The following is a 23,210-nucleotide window of genomic DNA, read 5'->3' on the forward strand; positions in this document are numbered from 1 at the left end:
TGACAGCAGCAATGGAAATTTTACTACAGATTCATACACTTTATCTTCAAAAACTTATTACAAGATTGGACTAGGCATGTTCATTTAACACCTCTCCAGTCTGCTCTAACTACATTCACTATACAAACTGCATTACAGGGAGACTGTCCCCCCACAATCAGAAAATGCTTTCTCCCCCTCAGTGAAAAAGCCTGAGTATAAATCTCCCTGACCACTTGATTTGTAAGCCAGTTCCAGAATATCCAAAACATCAAGGCAGTAATACTTCATCCTGAATCTCTCAGCCAGGATAAGAAGTCAGTAGTTCCAAAGTTATATCCATTTGTACGCATTTATTCTGTGGTTTTGGGAGGAACAAACACTTTCCTCCTCAAGACTTATCACCCAGACCGAAATATGCAAAGGCAGCAATGTCAGCACAGAGGAGCTGCAATCAAACACCTTGAACCTAAACCTCATAAACAACATTCCCCTACAAAAAAACCTTTAGCCATCACATTTAACCAAATCACACCCATTTCAACTACACCAAAATAACCTGATGAATCTCTACATGTGAACTTTGGTACATAAAATATGCTTTCTCAAGGTGTGTGTATATGCAGTCATTTGGAACAGATCCTCATAATCTCTAGTGCTGTGTGTAGTGCTGTACTCATCCCTGTATAGTGCATTCTTAACCTACAAGGACATATCAGACAACTCTCCAGAAAAGCCTATGAAGACTGTACCATGAACACCTCATCTGGCTGAAATGGGAAGAATAAACTTAAAATAAAGTCACTTCATGAATCTTTTATTCTTGAATACCAATAAAACTGTGATAATTAGTGACAGTGACACAATACTCGATAGCCCACTGCTCAGAAAATTCAAAGTAAACCAAGTCTGTTAACCTGTCAACTTTAGCACAAGAATTATGAGGGAATTCACCTGCAAAACACCTGTACTCCTAAGCCAAGCAGCCAAACAGTGCAGCCAATGAATGTCCATGGAATTCCCTGTTCCAAAGTGAACTTTGTGAACAAAGTCATTTCCATAATTTAAACCCTGCACAAGCATTTCTCCACTCAAGAGGAGGAAAATCAATACTTCAATCCCTGCCATAAATGCAAAATTCAGGCCAGCAGCCAGCTGACTCCTGCAGCACTTATGGAACAATGGGACAATTTGGGATTTCTGGGGCACTGGAGGAGCTATGACAGATTAAATGCCAACAGTTTATTCCAGATTTCAAAATATTCAGTGGGTTGCAGCCCAGGACTAACATTTTTATGCTTTTGTACTAAGCCTCACAAATTCTCTAGCAAATCCGTTAAGGCAGAAGCTAGAACTGAAACTTTTTTTTTAGAACTACAGAAGTTCTTAAAAGTTTCAGGTAATAGAGAAAGAAAGACTATGTCCCAGTAACTGTAACTCGTTGAGAGATGTTGCTTTTAAGTACATTCATACAAAGAGTTTTTCTCCTCCTGTAAGAAAAAACTTTGACAGTTTTTAAAAAGGTTTTTTTTTTTAAAAAATACTTTCTTCATCAAGTACGGGACAATCACCCAGCAAAAGGAGCACCCCTGTGGCTGTAGTCAGGCATTTCCTGAAACATTTTGCTGTTCAAGGCCATGGCAAAGAAGGAAATTATGTATGAGTACATCCTGAAAAAGAGTGTTTCTTGTATTAATTGTTTTCCTGCTTAACTTTCTGAATTAAAGCCTTGGCATTTCATTTAGAACTGGTCAGAGACACTGCTGTACTACAGAAATTCCTGCTCCAGCTTTAGTTTTCCTCTCTAAACAAAATGAACACTTAGAATATTCAGCTTTTTATATATCAAAAGTCAAAGAATATATAGTTCAAAAATCTCAAAGCTAAAAAGCACTCACCATTAGGAACATGTTTATTTTGACAGAAGATACCCAGTCCGAATTGTAATTTACTTGTTTCAAACAAAGTGCTTAGATCTTTTGAAAGAGTATTTCTTTCTGTATCACCGTTCCAAAATGGTAATTTTCATGTCAAGTTCCTATTTGGTTTAAATTGCCATTTAAAATGCACAAAACATTAATTTGCACAGAGAAAACAGAGCAGAATGCTGTAATCCTGTCTCAGGAATCTGATGTGTCAGGAATCTGGAGCTCTTTGTTGTACGATGGCACTCCCAGGAGCTGAAGCTCAGCACCCAGAATGCCACCTCCACTCTCAGTGAGATGAGAGTTCTCCAGTTCCTCCTCCTGCCTGCTCTCATAAATCTCTCTCTGCCTTCTTACTCCACATCCAACAGCTGAAGTTGCTGCTTTGCTTGTTAATTTCCCATACTGTGAAGTATTTATCTAGTGGCCCACTGCATTTCTAATTTAAACCAGAAGTATATGGTAATGTATTTCATAATGCTTCAAACAACTATTTGTATACTCCACCTCGTCAAATTCTTCTGTCATTTTCCTTATGATTTCTGCATTTTGCATGTTCCTGAACATTTCAATTCTTACTGTACCTGTAATACAATGAAATACAAAAGAAATTAACAAAATATGGCTTTGCTACATCAAAATATCAATGTTTTTCTGCTGCTAAACAAACAGTTCAGTGATACGTATAAGAGTATGCACAGTACAAGGAGAACAGGAATGCTTTGAAACAGGCTGTGTCTTGAAGAACTAGGGAAAGAGAACTCATCTGTCCTGTAATGTACTTTCAAATGAGAAATTAGTACCGTTGTCCATCCTTTCACTCTTTGCAGCCAAGCAAGTGTAATAAAGCAGTGACAGCCATGGAGGACTCGTGTCATGTCTGCAGCTGCCCAAGGCTTTCAATTTTGTGTGCAAAATCAAATGAGCAGCATCTTTCAGTTTCACAGCCACTCCTGGTGATTCTGCACTTTCCATGCTGAATGTCCTGGATGACAGACACCCATGGTCTCATGCACGACTGGGAGTTTTCACACTGCTCCGCTCAGGACCAGCACGGTTCATTGACTGAGGTACATTTTCCAAACCCACAGGCTCCAAAGGGCTCAGCCAAGACCTGAGCCAGCTCAGCACCAGAAGCAGCAACGGTATCTCTGTTATTCTTTCATGTAGATGCTTCACTCCCCCTTGTCACCCGAACACGGGAGTTGATAGGATTAATTTTTCATTGTAAATCACACAAATCTACCAAAATTGAGAACAGAACATCACAATAGCTAGAAATGAAAATTCTTGTGTCTCCATCAAAATTCAATCAGTACACAAATACAGTATTCTGACATATTATTGCATCTGCAACTAGACACCATCTAAATATCTAACCATATAACACAGGGCAACATTAAGATTATTTTTTGCTGCTGCTGCATGATCTTCCCTTCATCACTTCACAATCTTCTTTTGTTAATGGAGCAGATACAGAAAAATTAAGCAAACTGCAGAGCTACAAAATCCATCCCAACATCATCTACATAACAAAGAGTAAGTGTCTCAGCTTTTGCAAGAACTTCAACTGGAATAATGATCCACTGCATCACTTCAAAAGTTCAGAGCATAATACAAGCAGCTTAACAGCTAACAGTATTAGTTGCTCTACAAAGGATAAATAAAGATAATTTAAACATACTAAATATTATGCAAATGTTTTAATTCTGGTATTTTATTCCTTTAAAAAAGAGCATTAGAAATATATGCAATTCAAAACATGCAAGCATAGTTAGAGCACACCAAGTCTCTCAGTGTTAGTACAGATACAGTTTTACAAAGCAAATGAAATACTGATTTCCTGAATTGCCTCTGCTTCTTCATGAAATAATATTTGTTATCTATTTCATACTGGGTAATACTGTCAACCTCAGTTCTGACAACGACAATTTAAATTTGTGCATAGTAATTTCCATATCATTAACAAACAATTACTAATGCAATATATCAACATAAAACCAGGAACCCAAGAGAATACCACCACATGACAGTTGAAAATATATTTTCTCAGCTTGGAAATCATCTGTACATGCAGATATATTTTAATCTTTCCCCCAGCCCTGAAAGTTTTGTTTTGGCTAAATGAAGCAGTTTCCCAGTATGTCTCAGAACAGTGGACAGGTACTATTGCAAACCCCTCTGCTGCAGGACTGCCCCTTTCTCTCACAGCATGCTGGTATCTGCTGCTCTTCCCACTGGCAGCATACCTCTCAGTCAAAGAGCAACCTACTGACCTTTGCTATTTGACTGGTTTATAGTCCTGGTTCTAATTCTGTTCTTATCTATTTATGGCTTCTCCAGCCTCAGTTTCTCTGCAGTCAGGGCCAGGCTGTTTACACTGCAGGAGCAGAACTGAGAGAGCACCATCTCTCCCTGGGCACTCAGAGGCTGTCACTGATCCCCATGCAGAGGTGTCCCAGGTGAGGCTTCCTCCAACACCTTCCAACAAACAATGGGGCAGTTCTTTGGGCCAGGAGGCAGGGCTGTGCACACCAGGAGACACATTCCTGCCATCCAGGGCTGCCAGGGTGGGTAAGAGCTCCGCGCTGCCAAGGGAGCATCAGCAAACACTTGGAGTGGAGAACAGCACATACCCACTGTTCTGTCCCATTCATTCCCCCACTCCTCCAGACCCAGTTTACAGAGGTCATGGAAAGCACGAGGAGAGTTTCTGCTTATCTGGCAGTAGGCAATGGCTCTGGCCTGACTGCTTTTCCTTCCACCACCTCTCCCCCACCCAACCACAGCACAGCCCCGTTTGTTTTTCTGGCAAACTCATTTAACACTGTAAGTATGCTACAAAGGTTTTGCTCAGATTTCATGGTGTCACCACAATATTTCAGCACTGCAATGGTCAACATTATTCAAACTCATAGTTTTTATAATTAGTGAAAAGCAAAACTTTCCCATTTTCAGGTGAATCCTTAAAATGTAACAGATTATCTATAAAGTGCAATTGAAGGAGTAGCATGCATCCCTGAAGTCTTTACCTTACTCAAGTTGCTTTATGTCCTTTTCTAAGCTGAGTTTTACCTATGCCATGAAGCTGTCACTGTATTTAGTGAAGAGAACTGAAATTGTCTTAATCCATTAAAAACTGAGAAGACTATTTTACTTCAGTACTCGGTTCTCAGTTAAAACGTATTTACATCCATTGTGTTTTCAAGTCTTCTCACTGACATGTAAGTATATTTCCTTAATGACCAAATTCCAGTTTAACTTTCAGTTAAAACAGGTATCAATATAATTTGTCAATAATCACAGCATCTAACACGGCCTTTAGAGTGAAAAGAAAAAACCCACAAACTGGATGAATACATCTTAAAAAACCCTAAACTCTGTACAAAATCAGATATAGTATTTGTGGGAGATATAACACACTGTGAACTCAGTGGCTTGAAAACATGTATTTAGAGTGAGAAGAATAACCACTTTTATTAGTAAGCCCTGTAAAAGCAAAGCAACAATAAAGATCTCCAAGAGCTTTATAGGATGCATAAGCCCTGGAGTCTGAGCCACAACCAGCCTTAACTATCAGGAATTAAACAGGGTTACCCTTGGGATGTGGGTGGTCCCATGACTGCCTTTCCCACTGCAAACAGGAGGAACTGGCACTGACCACTGCTGGCAATCAGGGAGCACCACCACACCAAGTGCCACACTCCAATGGCCCCACACACACGGCAGCTCTGGGATTTCTACAGGGAAAGTTGGAGGAGAGAAACATCAGCTCTAGCAGCTCACAGTCATTTACTCCTGAAATCTTAATGCTGATGGTAATCAATAATATACTATGGAGGATATGCTGTAAGGTCAGCTTTCATCACTGGGACCTTTATTCACCAAAGCTACACAAACAATTTCATCCCCTCTCTTTAGGACCACCAGTCCATGTGGAGTAAGCTGCAGGAAAAGCAGTGGGAAAATTGCAGCTCAGGACTGAGGTGAATGGATATGAAATAAGCCTGCAGTGTCCTGCCAAAGGAGGATTAATTGTGATACCTTAAATTCATGGTAACGGATTAGACTGATCTCTCAAACACACACACTGGAAACACCAGAGAAAGATTTATAGAGGCATTGAGAAGAAGACACAAGGAAAGTACATGAAAAACACAACACACTCTTTTGCATCAGCTCAAAGTCAATAGTGAGGACCACAGCACCAGAACCTCATTGAAATTGCCAAGAGAGGGCAAGTTCAATGAAGCATTTGTGAGGATAGATGGTGATTACAGAATTGTCGGATGGGCAGCATTTATCTCCCTTGCATTGTGTGCAACTCCTATACCTTTTGCTCCACTTATAATTTAGATCATAAAAAATAATCCACTTCTATAATGTCTCTAAGTGCAGTTTTCAATCGTCTGAGAAGTGGTACTGACAAATTCTGTGTGACAGATGATAAAGACTGAAGTCAAACCATCAGGAGCACATGACTTCTCAGTGCTCAGCCTGGGTCAGGGTGCTCTGCTGCAGCACTTCTACTGACTGCTTCCAGAAGAGAGCTGCCGGAATCTAACCAAAAATTACTCAGGCCAGTAGAAAAGTTCATTTTCTGTGGCTTGCTCATGATCATGTAAGAACACTGAAGTAGCTCTTACCTCACTGGAATCAATAGATATTAATCATTAATTTAAATAGAAACAGTAGTGGGGCAGTTGAAGCATATCCAAATAGATGCTGAGACTCCTAAATCCCACCAGGGCTCCTGACTTCCTACTGATTTCTGTCCCTGAAAACTGAAACTCTTTGATAAGACCAGAGGTCAAGACTTGAGAAAGATGTCAATCTAAATATCTCGTTGAATTAACGCACATGTAGGAATAGAAGACCCTTTTATTGATTTATTCCCCAATTCTTCCTGCTGCATGCACTCCACACTGCCCAACTTCTGCTGCCAATGAAGCAATATTCAAAAGACAAAGGTTTCCTACAAGGCACACAGCTAATTCATCCTGAGAGCAGCTTTTGCCAGTGAACTCTTACTGAATGAATCAGCAAGAATACCAGTGGAAAAATAAATACAGTCTTGTGCAATTAAAACCTAATCAAACAGAGAATCACAGATAACTGTTAAAAAGAATTTTAATGGTTCACCTAAGTTTGTCCTCCTATAACAAAACCATGTTTGAATGTGCTCTGTGAAGTATCTTTGCAATGTGAAGGCCTTATACACAGTACAGCTATGAAAAAGTGCCCTCTCTTGCTGCAGTCCAATTCTCTGATTGACCTGCTTATCAACTCTGCTATATCCCAGAAGAAAATTTTGTTACTCTTCATCTTTTACATATGTGATGAATTGCTCTGATTTTTATCATCATGCTCCTGCAATTCCTGTATCTTTACCTCTGGTAATTCAATTTTTTTAATTCCATTATGATTTTCAGACCACTGCACAGCACAGGAATGAAACAAGTCTTCCCCCTTGCTATAATTCTTATTCCTCCTTTGCTTTAGCCTACAGTTGAGTCTCAAATAGAAATCTTGGAACAGGACTCTTATTTTTTTGCCTTAGTTGTGTTTCCCCCACTGAAGTTTTATATGTATTTCTCTCTTCCTCTTTTGAAGACCCTTATTGTTTTGTTCTTCACTCTGCTCTTACAGAACTAGGACTATTATTTACTATTATTATTATTATTAATAATAATAATAATAATAATAATAATATCATTAAACTTCCATCCCAATGATGACAATTTCCTCTAAAGAAGATAATTTCCCATTTGTGTTCTTCATTTTCTGTATCAAAAACTTGTCAGCACCACACTGATGAACTCCCTGGACAATCTTTAACTTGCTCTATTCTACTCCTCGATGGCACCTCACTCGTTTGAGACCCTCTCCCATCCTACTGTACATCATGCAATTCTATATACCAAGAATAAACAGCAGTGAAGCTTTTGTATCTGGTCTTGTTTTGATGGCTCATAGGAGATGTCTCCAGCCAAAACTCCTGGCTTCTCTCCCCTTCTGTCACCTAGACATTTTCAAGAAAGCTATTCTGGATTTCAGAACAAATGTAAACATTACACAGGACAAGGATTTAGGGGCAAACTCTGCCTGAGTTTTCAGGTCTTGATTTTGCTAAGAATCCTTCCATGCAATATTTTAGAATTGAATGAAGACCAGGAAAGTGATCACAAAGAAGTACGTTAGCATTGCCACCTTTACTACAAGGTGCTGTTAAAGCTGGGAAAATCTGAAAGGAAATCTTGACTGTGAAATGAGGAAACTGGTTGTTAGAGTCCTTTCACTGTCCTTATGGCCCTTTAGTGCTCTCTGCTCCCAGTGCCTGACTGCCACCTACAGACCCCACTCTGTGTCCACGATGGCATGTACATCCAGCAGACACTGTCACTGGGAGAGAACAGGACATTCCAAGGGTTCACAAAAGCATATTCCATTTTACCTTCCTCATTACACCAGGCCCAGAAATCCATTACTATTCTGGTTTATATAACTAAGACATAAAGAAGGAAACACTTTGTTTCGATTGTCATTTAAAAACTATCTTAATGGTTTATGCTGTCCTTTCACACCAGATCTAGCCTATAAGAGGACATCTTGTCCAATATGGAAATCTCAATATAATCTCAGAGTTTACAAAAAATTTTAGCTTTAGGGACCAGGCCCAGCCAGTGTGGGTATATGAAAGGCAGGCCCTGCCTGACCAACCAGGTCCTTCTAGGACCTGCTTAGTGGATGAGGGAAAGACTGTGGAAATGAATACCTGGACTTCAGTTATGCCTCTGACCATTTCCCACAGCCTTCTCTTGGAGAAACTGGCTGTTCATGGCTTGGATGGGCAGAGTTTTCACAGGGTAAAACACTAGCTGGATGGTGGGCCCAGAGAGCAGTGGGGAATGAAGCCCCACTGAGGTGGTGGTCAGTCACAAGTGGTGTCCCCAGGGCCCAGTGCTGGGGTCAGTCCTGTTTAGTATCTTTACCATGATCTGGATGAGGGGATTGAGGGCACTCTCAGTAAGAAGGTGCAGGGAACACCTGATTCTCTGCCAAAAGAGAGGTGGTAGCCAGCTGGGGGTCACAGAATCACTGGGCTGGAAGAGACCTCCAAGATCACTGAGCCCAACTCATGCCCTAACACCTCAACTAAACCATGGAACTGGAGTGCCACATCCAATCTTTTTTTAAACACATCCAGGGATGGTGACTCCAGCATCTGCCCAGGCAGACCATTCCAGTACTTTATCACTCTTTCTGTAAAAAGTTTTCTTCCTAATATCCAACCTAAATTTAAGCTTGGCACAGCTTAAGACTGTGTTCTCTCATTCTGTCAGTTGTTGCCTGGAGAAAGACAGCAACTCACACCTGACCACAATCACCTTTCAGGGAGTTGTAGACTTGTAGATAGGGTGCATAAAGTCAGCTCTGAGCCTCCTTTTCTCCAGGATAAACAATCCCAGCTCCCTCAGCCGTTCCTCACAGGGCTTGTGTTCCAAGCCCCTCACCAGCCTTGTTCCCTCCTCTGGATGCACTCAGGCATCTCAAAGTCCTTCCTTGTCGGACCTTGAAGGTCAGTCACTTCTCTCTAGTAACAAGCAACAAGAGGAAAGGACTTCAAGCTGTGCCAGAGGAGGGCTAGGTTGGATATTAGGGACACTGTCTTCACCAGAAGGGTTGTCCAGCCCTGGCACAGGCTGACAAAGGCAGTGGTGCAGCCCCCATCACTGCAGGGATTTAAAATCCATGTGGATGTGGCACTTGGGGACATGGGATAGTGATGGCCTCAGCAGTGCTGGGGAAAGATTGAACTCAATAGTGTCAAAGGGCTTTTCCAATCTAAACAATTCCATGAGTCTGTGCTTAAAACAATCAGTAATGTTAATACTGTCAATATCTATAAGAAGCATCATTAAAAGTCATCAGTAAATCTCAGAGAATTTATTGTTTTTTTTTAACTAAGATGGGGTCACTGTACAATACAGTGGAATTTAATATCAAATCCTTGCTACTTCTTATACTCAAATTCAATGACAATTGTTTCATTTTAAGAGCAATTCTGTATTACACTTAAGAGTTCAAAGTCCCGAATGAGATTAAGGAGTTGATAACTTTATATACATAAAGTTCATAGCATTTCATATGATTTGAACTAGTAATATATTTTAAAATCCAAAATGTTATTTGATCCAGAAGATAACAGAGATGGCACTGATTCCCTCATTACAAGTATGGGAAGAAATACAGTGAAGATAATCAGAGATTTTTACAAAAAAGAGAATGATGTATGTTACTGACAATCCAGTTATTTCCCCTTGCTGAAAAGAAACAAAAGTACATATTCTTACAGTATAAAGAGATAGAAATTTCACCCCTACTTTAAAGAAAACAGATCCTATGAAATTCCAAAACTGCAATTATGTGTGAGGATTTGTTACTTGCTTAAACTATGTTGAATGTCACAAGAATAAAAGGGAAAAGGAAAAAAAGGAAAAAATAAAGAATTCAGGAGTGATTCAAAGAACTAAGCAGCGTTAAATGTGACTGCTGTGTCAGACTGGGAAGTGTTGTACTACAGATCTGGTGTGTTTGTTCAAGGATTGATGTTATTTCTGTCAAGTAATGCTTCACAACCCCCATGGAGCTCCATGAGGCATCAATAACCAGATAAATGTCATACATTCATGCAACACAGAGATAGTTTCAAAATCCTACAATGATCTCCCTCATTTTCTTAAAGAAGCTGATGTGAAATAATCATATTTTCAGATTAAAACCAGGAAAACTGAGATAACAAAACCAGTCAGTTTTCAGAACAGAATGAACCTACCAATAGATCTATGTAAAGATAGTGATAAAATATGCTCCATAGCAGATATAAATGCTTTGAAAGAATGGAGCAGATAGTTTGCTGGTGACACAATTATTTAGAACAGCTAGACGGACAGCTGCCAGCCAACACTGCCATAGGATGTCATAGGCAAAAATTGGTAAGATGCTCTTCAGCAAGAAAGCATGCTCAGTCCCCAGACTGACCATAGAAAAAGAACAGGCCTACATAATTTAGTGCATCAGAAACAGTACACTTCATGTGTTTAAATCTTTTGATAAAGGAAACTCCCTTGCTCTGGGTTTCAGGCAGATAAAGCTGGTTTGAATTGGCTCTATAACATTTGCACTTGCCAAGTGTAAGCTGCTTTGCACCCTCACAGAGACGTTTACGTGAAGACACATAATTACTAACCAAAGATGCTAAACCTACAATCTAGTATTTTACTGACTTATTTCATAAGATAGATCTTTACATGGTTTGGCAACTTAAAGTAACAATTCTCATACAGCACAAACCTTTTTGTCAAGTAACTATGAGCAGTAGCCAGTGACATAAATGAGTGAAAAGCTGAGGAGCCTTTGCTGCCCCAAAGGCAGCAGTTTGTTCCTGGCAATGTCTCACAGCTTTTGCTCTTGGAAGCCCTCAGCTCTGCAGGCACCCTGCAGCCACGTCCTGCCCTGCACTGCCTCAGGTCACCCTGGCTGAATGAGGAGTCTGTGGCCACAGAGGACACTCACATTTGAGGAGAGAGGTAAAAGCACACACCCAAGAAATGCTCTGCTGCAGCTTCCCGCCTGTTCCCCCAGGGCTGGTTCCGAGGTTCACTACTGACTGCGAGCACTGCTCACACTGTGCTTCCTGCACAGGTGCTGTAAGCAGATGTTTGTTAAGAAGGTTCCTGGTGGATGTGATGAAACAAATTAACCTCGGGATTCCTGTACTCAGCAATCAGCATTGGGTATTAGGCAGAACACAGGCACAAGTCAGCATCACATGAATCTCACGTTTGGCAGTAGTTCAGAGTTTACCTGAGCTGTAGAGTGTTAAGGCACACTGTGACTATTGGATTTAACAGCTCATTTGTACTTTCCATCTCCAAAGAACTCTGCATCAATGCAACCTGCAATTTAGCCCTACACTCCTTCAGAAGGTACCTCATTCTATTTCTAAAACTACTCCTTGATCATTTTATTTGATAAACCAGGATCTTTTTGCAATGCATGAAAAACTATTATTCTATTTGTCATTCTTTTCCACATGGCTTGCTTGGGTTTTTCTCTCTAAATTTGTGTATCTTTAGGAAGCGGGATGATCATAACTGCATTCAATGTTCAAGGTGCAGGTGCAATGTAAGTTGGAGAGAGATTTTTTGTGTCTAATATATGTACACAAATTTGCCCTTTATTTCTAACTCTTAACTTTGCCTCTCAGAGCATTGCTAAGCACAGAGGCTGTATTTTCAGATTATGCACAATGACAGCAGGCTCCAAGAGCAGAATGAGTAACTACAGTTTATCAGCGCATGCACTGCCCGCTGTCAGAAGTGACCCAAAGCCAGCAATATAAACATAGGTAGTGCGGAGGCTGAGCTCCAAGTAAAGTGTAAGATACAACAATGTAAATATTTGCACTAAGTCCATTTAGGTCTATCTCCTCTTTCTGAGTGCCTTTATCACAGGCTGTTTTCACATCAGCTCTCCCCCCTTGACCTACTCTGTGAACAGGCCCCCCACAAAAGCTTCCCTCTGAAACGAGGGGCCCAGTGTGAGCACAATTCCTCCCTCCTCACAGAGGAACCTGTCTGCGCATAAACACCTGATCTGAGGGGGCAGAGACAGCGACTCCAGACACTCCTCAGTGGGGTCAGGTGACAGGAAAAGAGCCTGACAACACAAACATGAGCACATTCCTGCTGTGTAAGCATTTCTGTAGCCACCAATGGAGAGAAAACACTATTGCCACTGCTAACAATAGGCATCCCTACCTGTGCCCTGTCTCTGGGGCTCAGCCCCAGCCCTGGGCTCTTGGGGGAGTTTTCCACTGACCACAGGTACCTGCTGAGTGAGCTGAGGCTTGGCACCAGATGTCTCTTGTTATAACACAGGAATAATGTGTGGAATAATGTAATAACAAACTGATAAACTCATTTCAAGGGAGAGCAGTTGCTTCGTACCACTACTGTACTTTCTAAATAAACCCCAGAGCAATTTTTAAAACACTGAGTGCTTCTCGAAGGAAAAACAACGGATTTCTGTTCCACCACACTGGAATAGGCTTCATATACTATAGATTCTTTATTATGCATTCTTTTGGATAGCTATAAGGTTTAATCCACCGATTTTAAAAGCAGTAAGCATATAATTACTATTTTAACACAGATTATTTATCCCTGTTCTATTTCATATGATTTTTACCAAATGATGTCCACAGAAGGACAAACTAACAGCTTCTTACCTTCCTTAGAAGTCTAGAACTGTAGAATAATTTCAGGTGGCAGGATTCCTGACTGTCACTAGTCCAAACCCTTCCCAAAGCATAGATCCCAGCTAGATCAGGTGAGTCTGAGTATGTCCTAGGACAGTAAAGCCACACTGGCCTCACCCACAAAGGGAGCCCTTCTGCCTCCAGTGCCTGACCACCTCATGGCAGAAATGTTTTTCATTCTGTCAAATTAGAATCCCCCACATTTCAACTTGTGTCTGTTACCTGCCACAGAACTGCGTGAAGAGTCTGCAGTCCCCTTCTCTCTAGTCCTTCAATAACTGAAAGAAGCAGCAAGACCTTCCTTTGGCCTTTCTAAAACTGAGCAAAGCTGCTGCCCAGTTTGTCCTCGCTCAGTAGAGTGAGGGCTCCCCAGAAGGCCTCCTGAAATCCAGGCTGACTCTCTTAAGCACATCACACTTACCCACATTTCATGCTTCGAAGAACTTCAGGTTCACTTTCACAGAAACCAACAACATTTACTTCAGTGTCCACCCTTCCTTCCACTTTCTACGGATGTGCCTGTCCCATCTGCAGGTTCCCAGAGCTCAGCAGTAACCCACATACTGTAACACACATACTGTCAGCATTGCAACATGCCTTCACATGTTTTTGCTAAAAGGTATTTTCTTTATCAGAGAAACAAGCCTCTTCTTACTCAGTGACAACATCTCTCCAGCCCATAAAACAAAATGCCATAAAACACGGTACATCTCCACATTCCAGAAAGTCAGGAGGCAAAAGACATTCACAGGAGGATTAGACAGCCACAGTCTATCCTCTTCCCTCAGTCTTTCTGCTTTCCCTGATGGAGTTTTGATCCTTTCCTCAGCCATCTGTTACTCTTACTTCCCCCTGTATTTCTCAGTGTTTCTCAGAAGCAGAAAAGAAGGGAAGATAAAAGGCAAGTCCTAAAAAATACAAAAAGATAAGTAATTATCTAGAGATTTTCAATTCATGTGACAGGCTCTAGAGTCCAGAAAACATAGTATCTAGTAAGAAAACTAAGAGAGGGGAAAAAGAGAAACAAGAGACCAGACCTCTTGTGCCACACCTGGGAGTTGCTGAAGATCTGACAGAACTCGCAAGGCACACGTGAGTCCCTTGCAGCTGCTGATGGACTGTCACACCCTGCCCCTTGCTCACCTGCCTGTTGTCCCTTGGGAGAACTGCCCTTTCTTCATCTTCCTGAAGGAGGATGCTGTTACTTGCATGAGAGCTTCCCAGACACAGCTTTGAAGAAATACCCTCAGTTCAGGGCCGCTGCCTTTTCCTGTAACTATTTGCTGCTCCAGCACGTGAAAGGGAAGGATCAGGACTACAAGGGCTGTCTGCATTTCGTATCTACAGTGCTAAACCTTATCAGCAATGGCACACCAAAGAGACTGCTGAGCTCCAGGTTTCCCAGAGCCAAACCTTACTTCTCAGTGTTCAACAGCACCATCCAGAGAGCCACAAGGCCAGGGCTGACTAGTATCCTCCCATATCCTTTACTTGATGGAAAAAAAGCTGACACATTAAACAACAGTAAAACAGAGGCTTTGTAAGCTCTGTGGAGATGCTGCAGAAAGGTGAATAGCTTTATCTGTCAGTTTGAGGAAAGCTGGTGTCTGTCAAAAAGTGAGACTGGAGATACAGAAACATCATGGAAACAATTTCTATCTAAAACACTTGATTTCCCTCTAAGTGAAAGCCACCGTTTACCCACAACATTTCTATGCTGTTTTTATTCACCTGAAAGAAGGAAATGAGACTTGGGTGCACTTCTGTCTGTAACTGTGCTGGTTAATAAATTCCAACCTTTTTGTTTAACCAAACCTGACTGGCTTTAGATATGAAGTGTCCCAGTGAATTTTAAAAGCAGGTTGTTGAACAGAAGCCAATGAGGTCATTGGGAAGCATTGTGAACCATGACCCCAATCTCTGTTAATCTCAGCCTCTCACTGAGCTGGAGACAGATAGGGACACACATTGGAAATGCTGCTGCTGCTGCTTCTTCAAGAACAGCTTCACCTGCAGCACAACCGCCTCCTGTCCAGCAGTGTTGTGTCCCAATCTGTTTTGGAGTTACACAGCATCCAGAATATTGTCTTTCATACAGCTCACCCACCATTTCATGAGCACATTCACCTGCTTTTGTATAATTCAAGAAAGCTCGACTTAGTCTCTCTGTGTGTCAGCTTTGGTGAGTCACCAGCCTTCCAAGGCTGTCTGCTGTTCTGTGTGGCTTCATTAGCACAGACACCAGAAGGATCTGCAGAGGTGACATTGTCTCTGATGTGTGCAGCTCTGCTGCAGCCAATGAACCCAGGAAGAAGTGCAGGAAGGGGAGATTCTTACAAGAGGGTTGATAAGGATGCTGCAGACTACTTTTGCTTTTATTCCTGTAGGAGTCTGGACAATTTAAATTATTTCCAAGATGGTCTCTAACTGCATATTCCCCATTTTCCAGGTATCCCTCTACCAGTCTCATGGACGAATGTACAAAAGAGCAGCACATAAACAATTGTAACTTCAGGTACTCTGAGTGTGACACCATTCTTCAAGTATGTAAAACCCTACACATAAGAACGAAGGGCAAAGCAGGAAAAGGCCCTTCCTTACCTGAGAACATAAGAAAGAGGATTGGATTATGCTCCAGTCCTGCTTTTTACTTATTGGAAATACGTATCTATCAGAAAAAAATCAAGGACTTCAAATTTCCATTCCACGAACTTTAAGAAGTCTAGGTACTCTGAGCTTAGTCTTTAAGCAATTTGAGGAGGAATAGGAAACTGGTAACAGCAATGGTTTAAACATGGCACATTGTTATCCAAAAAACCTCCCCTCTGGGAGTGGGGCAGATTCTCTATCTGCTGCCTCAAAAGCTTTGGATATCAATGACTCTTCCTGGACTGGCCATTTCCAGAGCAGAGACAGGATCTTTACTTAAAAGGCATTTACAAAGACAACTAGAAGAAACCCTGTTGACAAAACACCCCTAAGGAAAACTTTAGTTTTTAAATTTTTGATTGAAACTTGGCTAGTATAGAAAAATAAGAGGAAGCACCATACCAAAAGTGAAGTTAAAACAATACAATGAATAGTTGCTCAACATGTTTTGGCATGGGTAAGAGAATGGGAGAGCACACATTAGAGCCAAAACCCATAAAAGTCTGGATATGCTTCTAAAAATTCAATGCAAGAGGGAACTGTCACCTCAGAATTGAGAAAAGATAAACTGCTGGAACACACACAGATCACAGCAGTGTTGACAGGACAAATATAAACAGGAATGCGGAAATAGCAGAAAACTAGGAAAGCTCAAAATACAATGTGTTTCTCAACAGTCTGGGTCTAAGATCCACTAAGGAGTATTTGAGAGCAAAATATAAAAAAGATTCACCTGTATAAACTTATTAATACTAGAAACCCAAAACTTTATGTAAGTAATAGAGATGCAGGCCCTGAAAAGAGTGCTGAAAGAGAAATAGTAATAAATAGCAGATGAAATACAAGAGGGAATGAAAAGTCTGAGTATATTAATTAACATAAAGATAGTGGACTCAAGGGGGAAAATTAATCAAGTGCTGCTAAAGAAAAAGGAAAGAAGAAAAATACAGAGGAGCACTGGAAGTAAAGTATGCTTAATCAGAAAAATGCCTTGGATTCTTAGCTATAACTCCTCTTACATTGCTTTGGATCCTCTACCTTATAAATTTAATACCAGAATTAGATAAAGTTGTGTATTTTGTGCAAATTAAAAATGGCTGTGTAAACACACCATGTATTAACATACAGTTCCTGGTAGATACATAAATGCAGACACAGAATAAAGCAGCCAGCTGACTCACAGAAAAGTCTGGGTTGAAGAGATCTTAAAGCTCATTCCAAGCCCCTCCCATGGAGAGGAACACCTTCCACCAGACCAGATTAACCAACCCTGTAACTCCTCTGGTTGTATCTTACAGCTTGGCAGAAAAAACCCTTTAAGCTGGGAAAATACAGAGTAATACTGCAAACCAAAATATTCTACCAAAACCTTCACTGAGTGTTTTATTTTGTGAAGGGCATTTAGTTTTCTCAGTATTTTCTAACAAACAGTATTTTTTCCTCCAGCCTTCAGCACTGTCAACAAATTTTCCTTTTAGGACTTTTCAGTGCTCCCTCTCCCTCACTATAAACTTAAGGTGTCTGGAAGCCTTAATATCAGGGTGCCTTTCCTGTAACATACTCACATTTTTACGTTTCACCAGAAGGCTGAGTTTTCTATACAATACCCATTTTTTGGGCATAACTACATTCTCATTCCTGTCAACATAGACCCTTACCTATAATTGCTTTCTTGTCCTTCTCCCATGAAGTTGTTCTTGAAGCTCACAACATGAACACCAAGGAGTGTTACACTATGGGTCACCTGCTTGATGAGACTATTCAAAAATGGAGTTACGTTGTAATTTCTGGCTCAGTTCAGTGGTATATTCTGGCTCCATCACTCTGCAGTAGCTCAAAGCAGTCCCACAGTGTGTTCATCAGGTGAAAAGAGAAACCTGCTATTTTGGCTGTTGAAGCAAAGCAAAACCACTGGGGTGTATGCCTGCCTGCCTCTTTGCTCCTGCTTCCTAAGCTCCTCTGTAGAGATGTGTCCTCAAAAAGGAGACATTCCTTTCTTGCAGTTTTCAGAATCCATAATTTCTTCCTTTCCCCTTATACTTTGCTGCATTTAAAGGCACAGGTTTATCTTTTCATCCTTCATTCCTCTGTTAAAGATGTTCAATTTCCCCTTCTCCTCCTTGCACTTTCCCTACAAATGAGACTTCGTACATGTAATTAATTTTTATAGGTCTCAAGGGAGACCTATAGACCTTGTAGCACCTTCCAGTGCAAAGAAGAGGCTCTAAGAGAACTGGAGAGGAACTTTGGACAAGGGATGGAGGGACAGAACAATGAGGAATGGCTTCCCACTGCCATAGGGCATGATTAGATGGGATATTGGGAAGAAATTGTTCCTTGTGAGGGTGGTGAGGCCCTGGCACAGGGTGCCCAGAGCAGCTGTAGCTGCACCATCCCTGGAAGTGTCCAAGGCCAGGTTGGATGGGGCTTGGAGCAACCTGGGATAGCGGAAGGTGTTGCTGCTCATGGCAGGGGGTGGAACAATAGGAGCCCTAAGGTCCCTTCCAACCCAAACCATATTGGGATTTTGTGACACTTAATATTTGGTTGCTGTTATTACAGGCTGACAAGAGTAAGAAAGAAATGCAGGGAGGACTGCCCATTTCACAATCCCTACCACCTTAAACTGTTTGCATGAGATCAGAGTCTCCAACTCCCTAACGGATAAATGCATTTTTCATCACAGTGTGATGTCTCTCCTTGTTTCCAGTCAGAAGAACTGTGAGCTTTGCTCAGCACAGGCAGAAGAGAGCACTTCCTGGGCTGAGGACTGTTCTCCTTCCTGAAAAGCAGCCCGTTCTTCCCAAGGAAATAGCCAGCTCAGAGCTCTATAAAGTGACTTTTACACACAGCACTTAATTGAAGAGTAATCCTGCTGTTACAGGCTACCATGGAAACCAGAGGCAAAAAAGGCTGAATATTAAAATTTGAGAGTGAGAATATCAATCACTGCTATTAGACAAAATGGTTTGGAAATGCTTCTATTAATGAGTCTTTGCTGGAACCTTTCCTGCTTGCCACTTTATTCTGTCAGTACTACAAGTGGAGTTGAACACAGGACAGAGAAAATATTCAAAAATCTTTACAGCTCATGTGTACTCACATACCACAAAAAGGAGAAAAAAAGAAGTATCTGTTTAACAGAAAGCAACTCCAAATGCAAACATCAAAATTTAAACTCTAATTTGTGGGTTTAGTTAGAAGTTGACAACACATACATTCAAGAGTGAAACATCAGAATAAGCTGTTTCTTTGTTATTACTAAAAATTCTTCCTATTCTTTCAGAATAAGCATATGACATCAGTAAGGCATATTTCTGCACCTCTGCATCAATAACAAACCTTCACTATTTGGGGTTCCAGCCCCACAAGCCTGGTGTTTCAGGGGAAAAAAAAATAAAAAAAAATTACATTATTAACAAATCTTGAGAACAAAGAGTAACACCCTGGCTTTTGCACCATTATCACTAAAATTAAATCCTTTGTAAGTCAGATAAAGAATCCACGGCAGTAGAATCTCCTTTCTTTGTTTATCAGGACTTAAGATTCAATCTGGTATTGAAATATCCACAAGTGGTACCAGGAATTGACTGACATATATTTTCTTCTCTATTTTAATAGAAAGGTTTACATGTTCTGGGAGCAAGTTCTGTGGTGATCGGTTGAAAAGACAATTCAGACTGTTGCAGTGGTTGGAAAATTAGATATCAAAGTGCTGCCAGCTCTAACTCAACCTTCTCACTATTCTGAGCAAAAAGATACTCCATCACTGGCCCCTTATCCAATTCACCAAATTATAAAACAAGATATGAAAACAAATTGATTCCCTTCCTCTGAATCTGAAAAGAGTATGGTCTGCTGAGATTCTCTTGGTGGTGCCATGCCAGGATGAAATGATGATGTCCAGACAGGCGCTAACAGTTGAATGTATTTTCCTCTCTCGTTAAACACAAATATGTCTGTGTATGCGTCTCTAATTTGAACTGGTGGATGCAAAACTGACCGTGACCCATTGGTTTGTGCTCACAGCCCACAGAGCCCCTACCCTGGGCACATCCCACATCATGGGCAGCACGGCAAGGGAGGGGATTCTCCTACTCTGCTCAAGTGAGACCACCACTGCAGAGCTGCCTCCAGCCCTGCGGCTCAGAACACAAGACCGGCATGGAGCAAGTCCAGAGGAGGCCACGGAAGTGCTCCAAGGGCTGGAGCCCCTCTGCTCTGGAGCCAGGCTGGGAGAGCTGGGGGTGTTCACCTGGATTCAGGGAGACCTCAGAGCCCCTTCCAGTGCCTGAAGGGGCTTCAAGAGAGCTGGAGAGGGACTTTGGGCAAGGGATGGAGAGACAGGACACAGGGAATGGCTTCCCATTGCCAAAGGGCAGGGTTAGATAGGATATTGGGAAGGAATTGCTCCCTGTGAGGGTGGTGAGATCCTGGCACAGGCTGCCCAGAGAAGCTGTGGCTGCCCCATCCCTGGAAGTGTTCAAAGCCAGGTTGGGTGGGACTTGGAGCAACCTGTCTAGTGGAAGGTGTCCCTGCCCATGGCAGGGATGGCATAAGATGAGCTTTAAGGTCCCTTCCCACCCAACCCATTTTACAGTTCTGTGAACTGCAAAAATCACTTAAGATTTTTGTTTTGTTAGGCAACAACTTTAGAATAACCCCTCACTGCAGATCAGATGTAAATTGTTTTCAAATGCTCCAAAGACAGAGTTTTAATGATATCCACTACATGTCCTAACGATAGGGAACAAGAAGTGAGAATCTACAGCTGGTTCTAAACAGTAAGTAAAACTATGACTCATAAAATACAAAATTCTTGTTACAAGACACAGAGTTAAGAGTAGAAAGGTCACTGAGCAAGTTGACTGTTGCCATTCAGTTTCAGACTCCAGAAGTGAGATAGGTCCCAAGATCAGAGGCCAATTTACAGTTGCGGTCATAATGGCATGGGATTCCATGCCTTTTTTGGCTGTCAAGTGAATCTGAAAGGAGTACTTTGAGGATTCTGGTTGACATCCCTTCATACATGTCATGTGAGCAATATCCTTGGAACCAAAGGAACTCCCTAAAAATACAGTGTGTCACACACGGCCACTGCCTACAGCAGGACTTACATGGGACACATGTGCTCTAGTTGGTGAGATTCTCTACTTCTTTTCATTTGAAACTTTGGAAAGTAAAACTCTTGTTAAGTCCAGCTCTAATTGTGAGAAAGGACTTCTAGTTTTATGGAGATCTGTGGAAATAGACTTACCTGATGTCTTATATTTTGCACTTTTCAGCCTTCACCACCATAAGGAAAAAACTAGCTGCTTACAAGGCAGCCTGTGAGAACATAGGAATAACAGCAATACTTGTTAACCTTAAAATATGTTGTTTTCTTGAAATACATCTGCCTCCTCTTCATCAATGAAAAAGAAGTCACTTTGAATGGCTAATTAAAGTGACTTGAAGAACATAAGCTGAAAATCAAAGTGGGGGGCAAACAAGGTTTGAACCAACAGTACAGAAAACTGTCATTATTTATGTCACCACAAATTGAAATTCCACTACATCTATATCTATGTGACTAAATATATACACAGTTAGTTTTCACTCTGCTAAGTTGCTGACAGTATTTCTAGGCCCTTTTTCCTCTAAAGTAGAAGAACTTTTAAGTCACCCAGAATATTTATTTTAATAATGAAATAAACAAAATAAAGAGTAGAGATTGTGGTAAATGTGACAAACTACATTAAAGGTTTTCCAAAAATGATATAATGACTTTGTAGATACCAATTCTCTCAAGGGATGGTGCGTATTAAAGGCCAGTGACTACTCCTGAGGGAAAGTGCTCTCATTAGCCCAAGGTGCTTTAAGCTTCTTCCCTTCACACCCAGCACCAATGCTACAGGTAGAAGGCCAACACCAGTAGTTCAAAGCTGAAATTTAAGCTACTGGCATTACCAAAAAGAAATGCAAAACTGCACTGTGTCTGAGCTGGTGGCAGTCATCCAAGAACTGGGCTCAGCTCTGCTGGGCTTATCAGTCCTTAAACAAGGGGACAGAGGCTGCTGCCCAGGGAACTCCTGGCTGCTCCTGCAGGGTCTGGGACCACATTTGTACAACAACCCTTCCAGGCACCCAAAAGCATTCCACCACACTTCCTGCTCCATGCAAATAAGGAAAAGGCTCTTTACAGTATTCTGCCCTGTAATGACTTTGACTCTGGCAGTGCCAGAAAATGCTGTAACTTCCAGTTAAAAGGACATGAACATTTATTTGTCAGGCAAAGTTGGTCATGGTCCAGGTTAAAGACAACTGAGGCAATCTAAACAGACTGATACAAATAAGGAAAGAAGTAGGCAGTGGTGGAATGTGAGCACAACTGGATCTGCTTCAGAGTCTACTTCTTCCTATTCAGGATGTCTCTTCTCTGAAACTCAAGCTTTTGTTTTTTCCTATCCAGCTACTACTGAATGCCTGCAGATTAACAGAATATTGCATTTGCTTTAACCACTTCCTTTGTGCCAGAGAATACCACTTTTTCATTAGGATGCAGACCCTTTCTTATCATCCCCATTTCCTTCTCTTCAGAAATAATTACTGCAGTGTATCAGCCCTGCTCTTAATCAAATAAGTCTATGGCTTCATTAATGCAAAGGAGAGAGAACCGTAATTACAGTGTTTGCTGAGAGAAATACAATTTTTGCAATTTAATTCTTACCTTCGGTCTGCAAAAAGTCTGACTAATCCTTCAGCAGAATTTGCATCTTTGGAAAGGCCAGAGACACGAGTACTTTTCCAGTTTGTAATCCAGTCAGAAAAGATCTAAGATCTAGTGGTACTGGGTTGCTTTTTATAATTAGTTCTTGTCTTCTCAAGAAGCACCTGTCATCTACAGTAAATCCAGCAATGTATCTCACACACAGCCAGCAAACTCATACACTGGCATAATTTGTTCACAAGTCTGAGAGTAATATTGTCAAAAATAAATCAAACTAAGGCTTTTACTCCTCTGCTTAGTACATAGGGTCTTCCTCCTGTAATAAATTTGTATAATACAGAAAAAAAACCATAAAGAGGAAATGGCACAGATCTGGCTAGTAAGGCAGCAATTATTCAGAATTATTAACAACGAGAGATATTTACTGCTCTTCTCTTGAAAAGCTGTAGCATTTAAAGCACAGTCTAACTGAGAGACTCCTCAAGTTACCTCTGTACACATGAGTAACACTATTTTCCAGATCAATATGGATGTAATTAAATTAATACACTGGAAAACAGGCAATAGTATTTGAACTCCTTGCACAATTTTTCTCCAATGAGCAGTGCCAAAAATAATTTTACAA

The 23,210-nt window shown here is 41.1% G+C and overlaps 1 protein-coding gene across 3 annotated transcripts in view; it reads right to left on the reverse strand.

Moving 5' to 3' along the window:
• Positions 1-23,210, reverse strand: part of STAG1 (STAG1 cohesin complex component) — a 168,337-nt gene that overhangs the window by 70,086 nt on the left and 75,041 nt on the right. For all 3 annotated transcript variants that reach the window (XM_066326193.1, XM_066326191.1, XM_066326192.1), the window contains one exon: positions 2,412-2,488. In XM_066326193.1, the coding sequence (XP_066182290.1) occupies positions 2,412-2,488 (77 nt within the window). The remainder of the gene's footprint in view (positions 1-2,411; positions 2,489-23,210) is intronic.

This window comes from Sylvia atricapilla, chromosome 10 (genome assembly GCF_009819655.1).
Source record: "Sylvia atricapilla isolate bSylAtr1 chromosome 10, bSylAtr1.pri, whole genome shotgun sequence".
Taxonomy (NCBI): Eukaryota; Metazoa; Chordata; class Aves; order Passeriformes; family Sylviidae; genus Sylvia; species Sylvia atricapilla.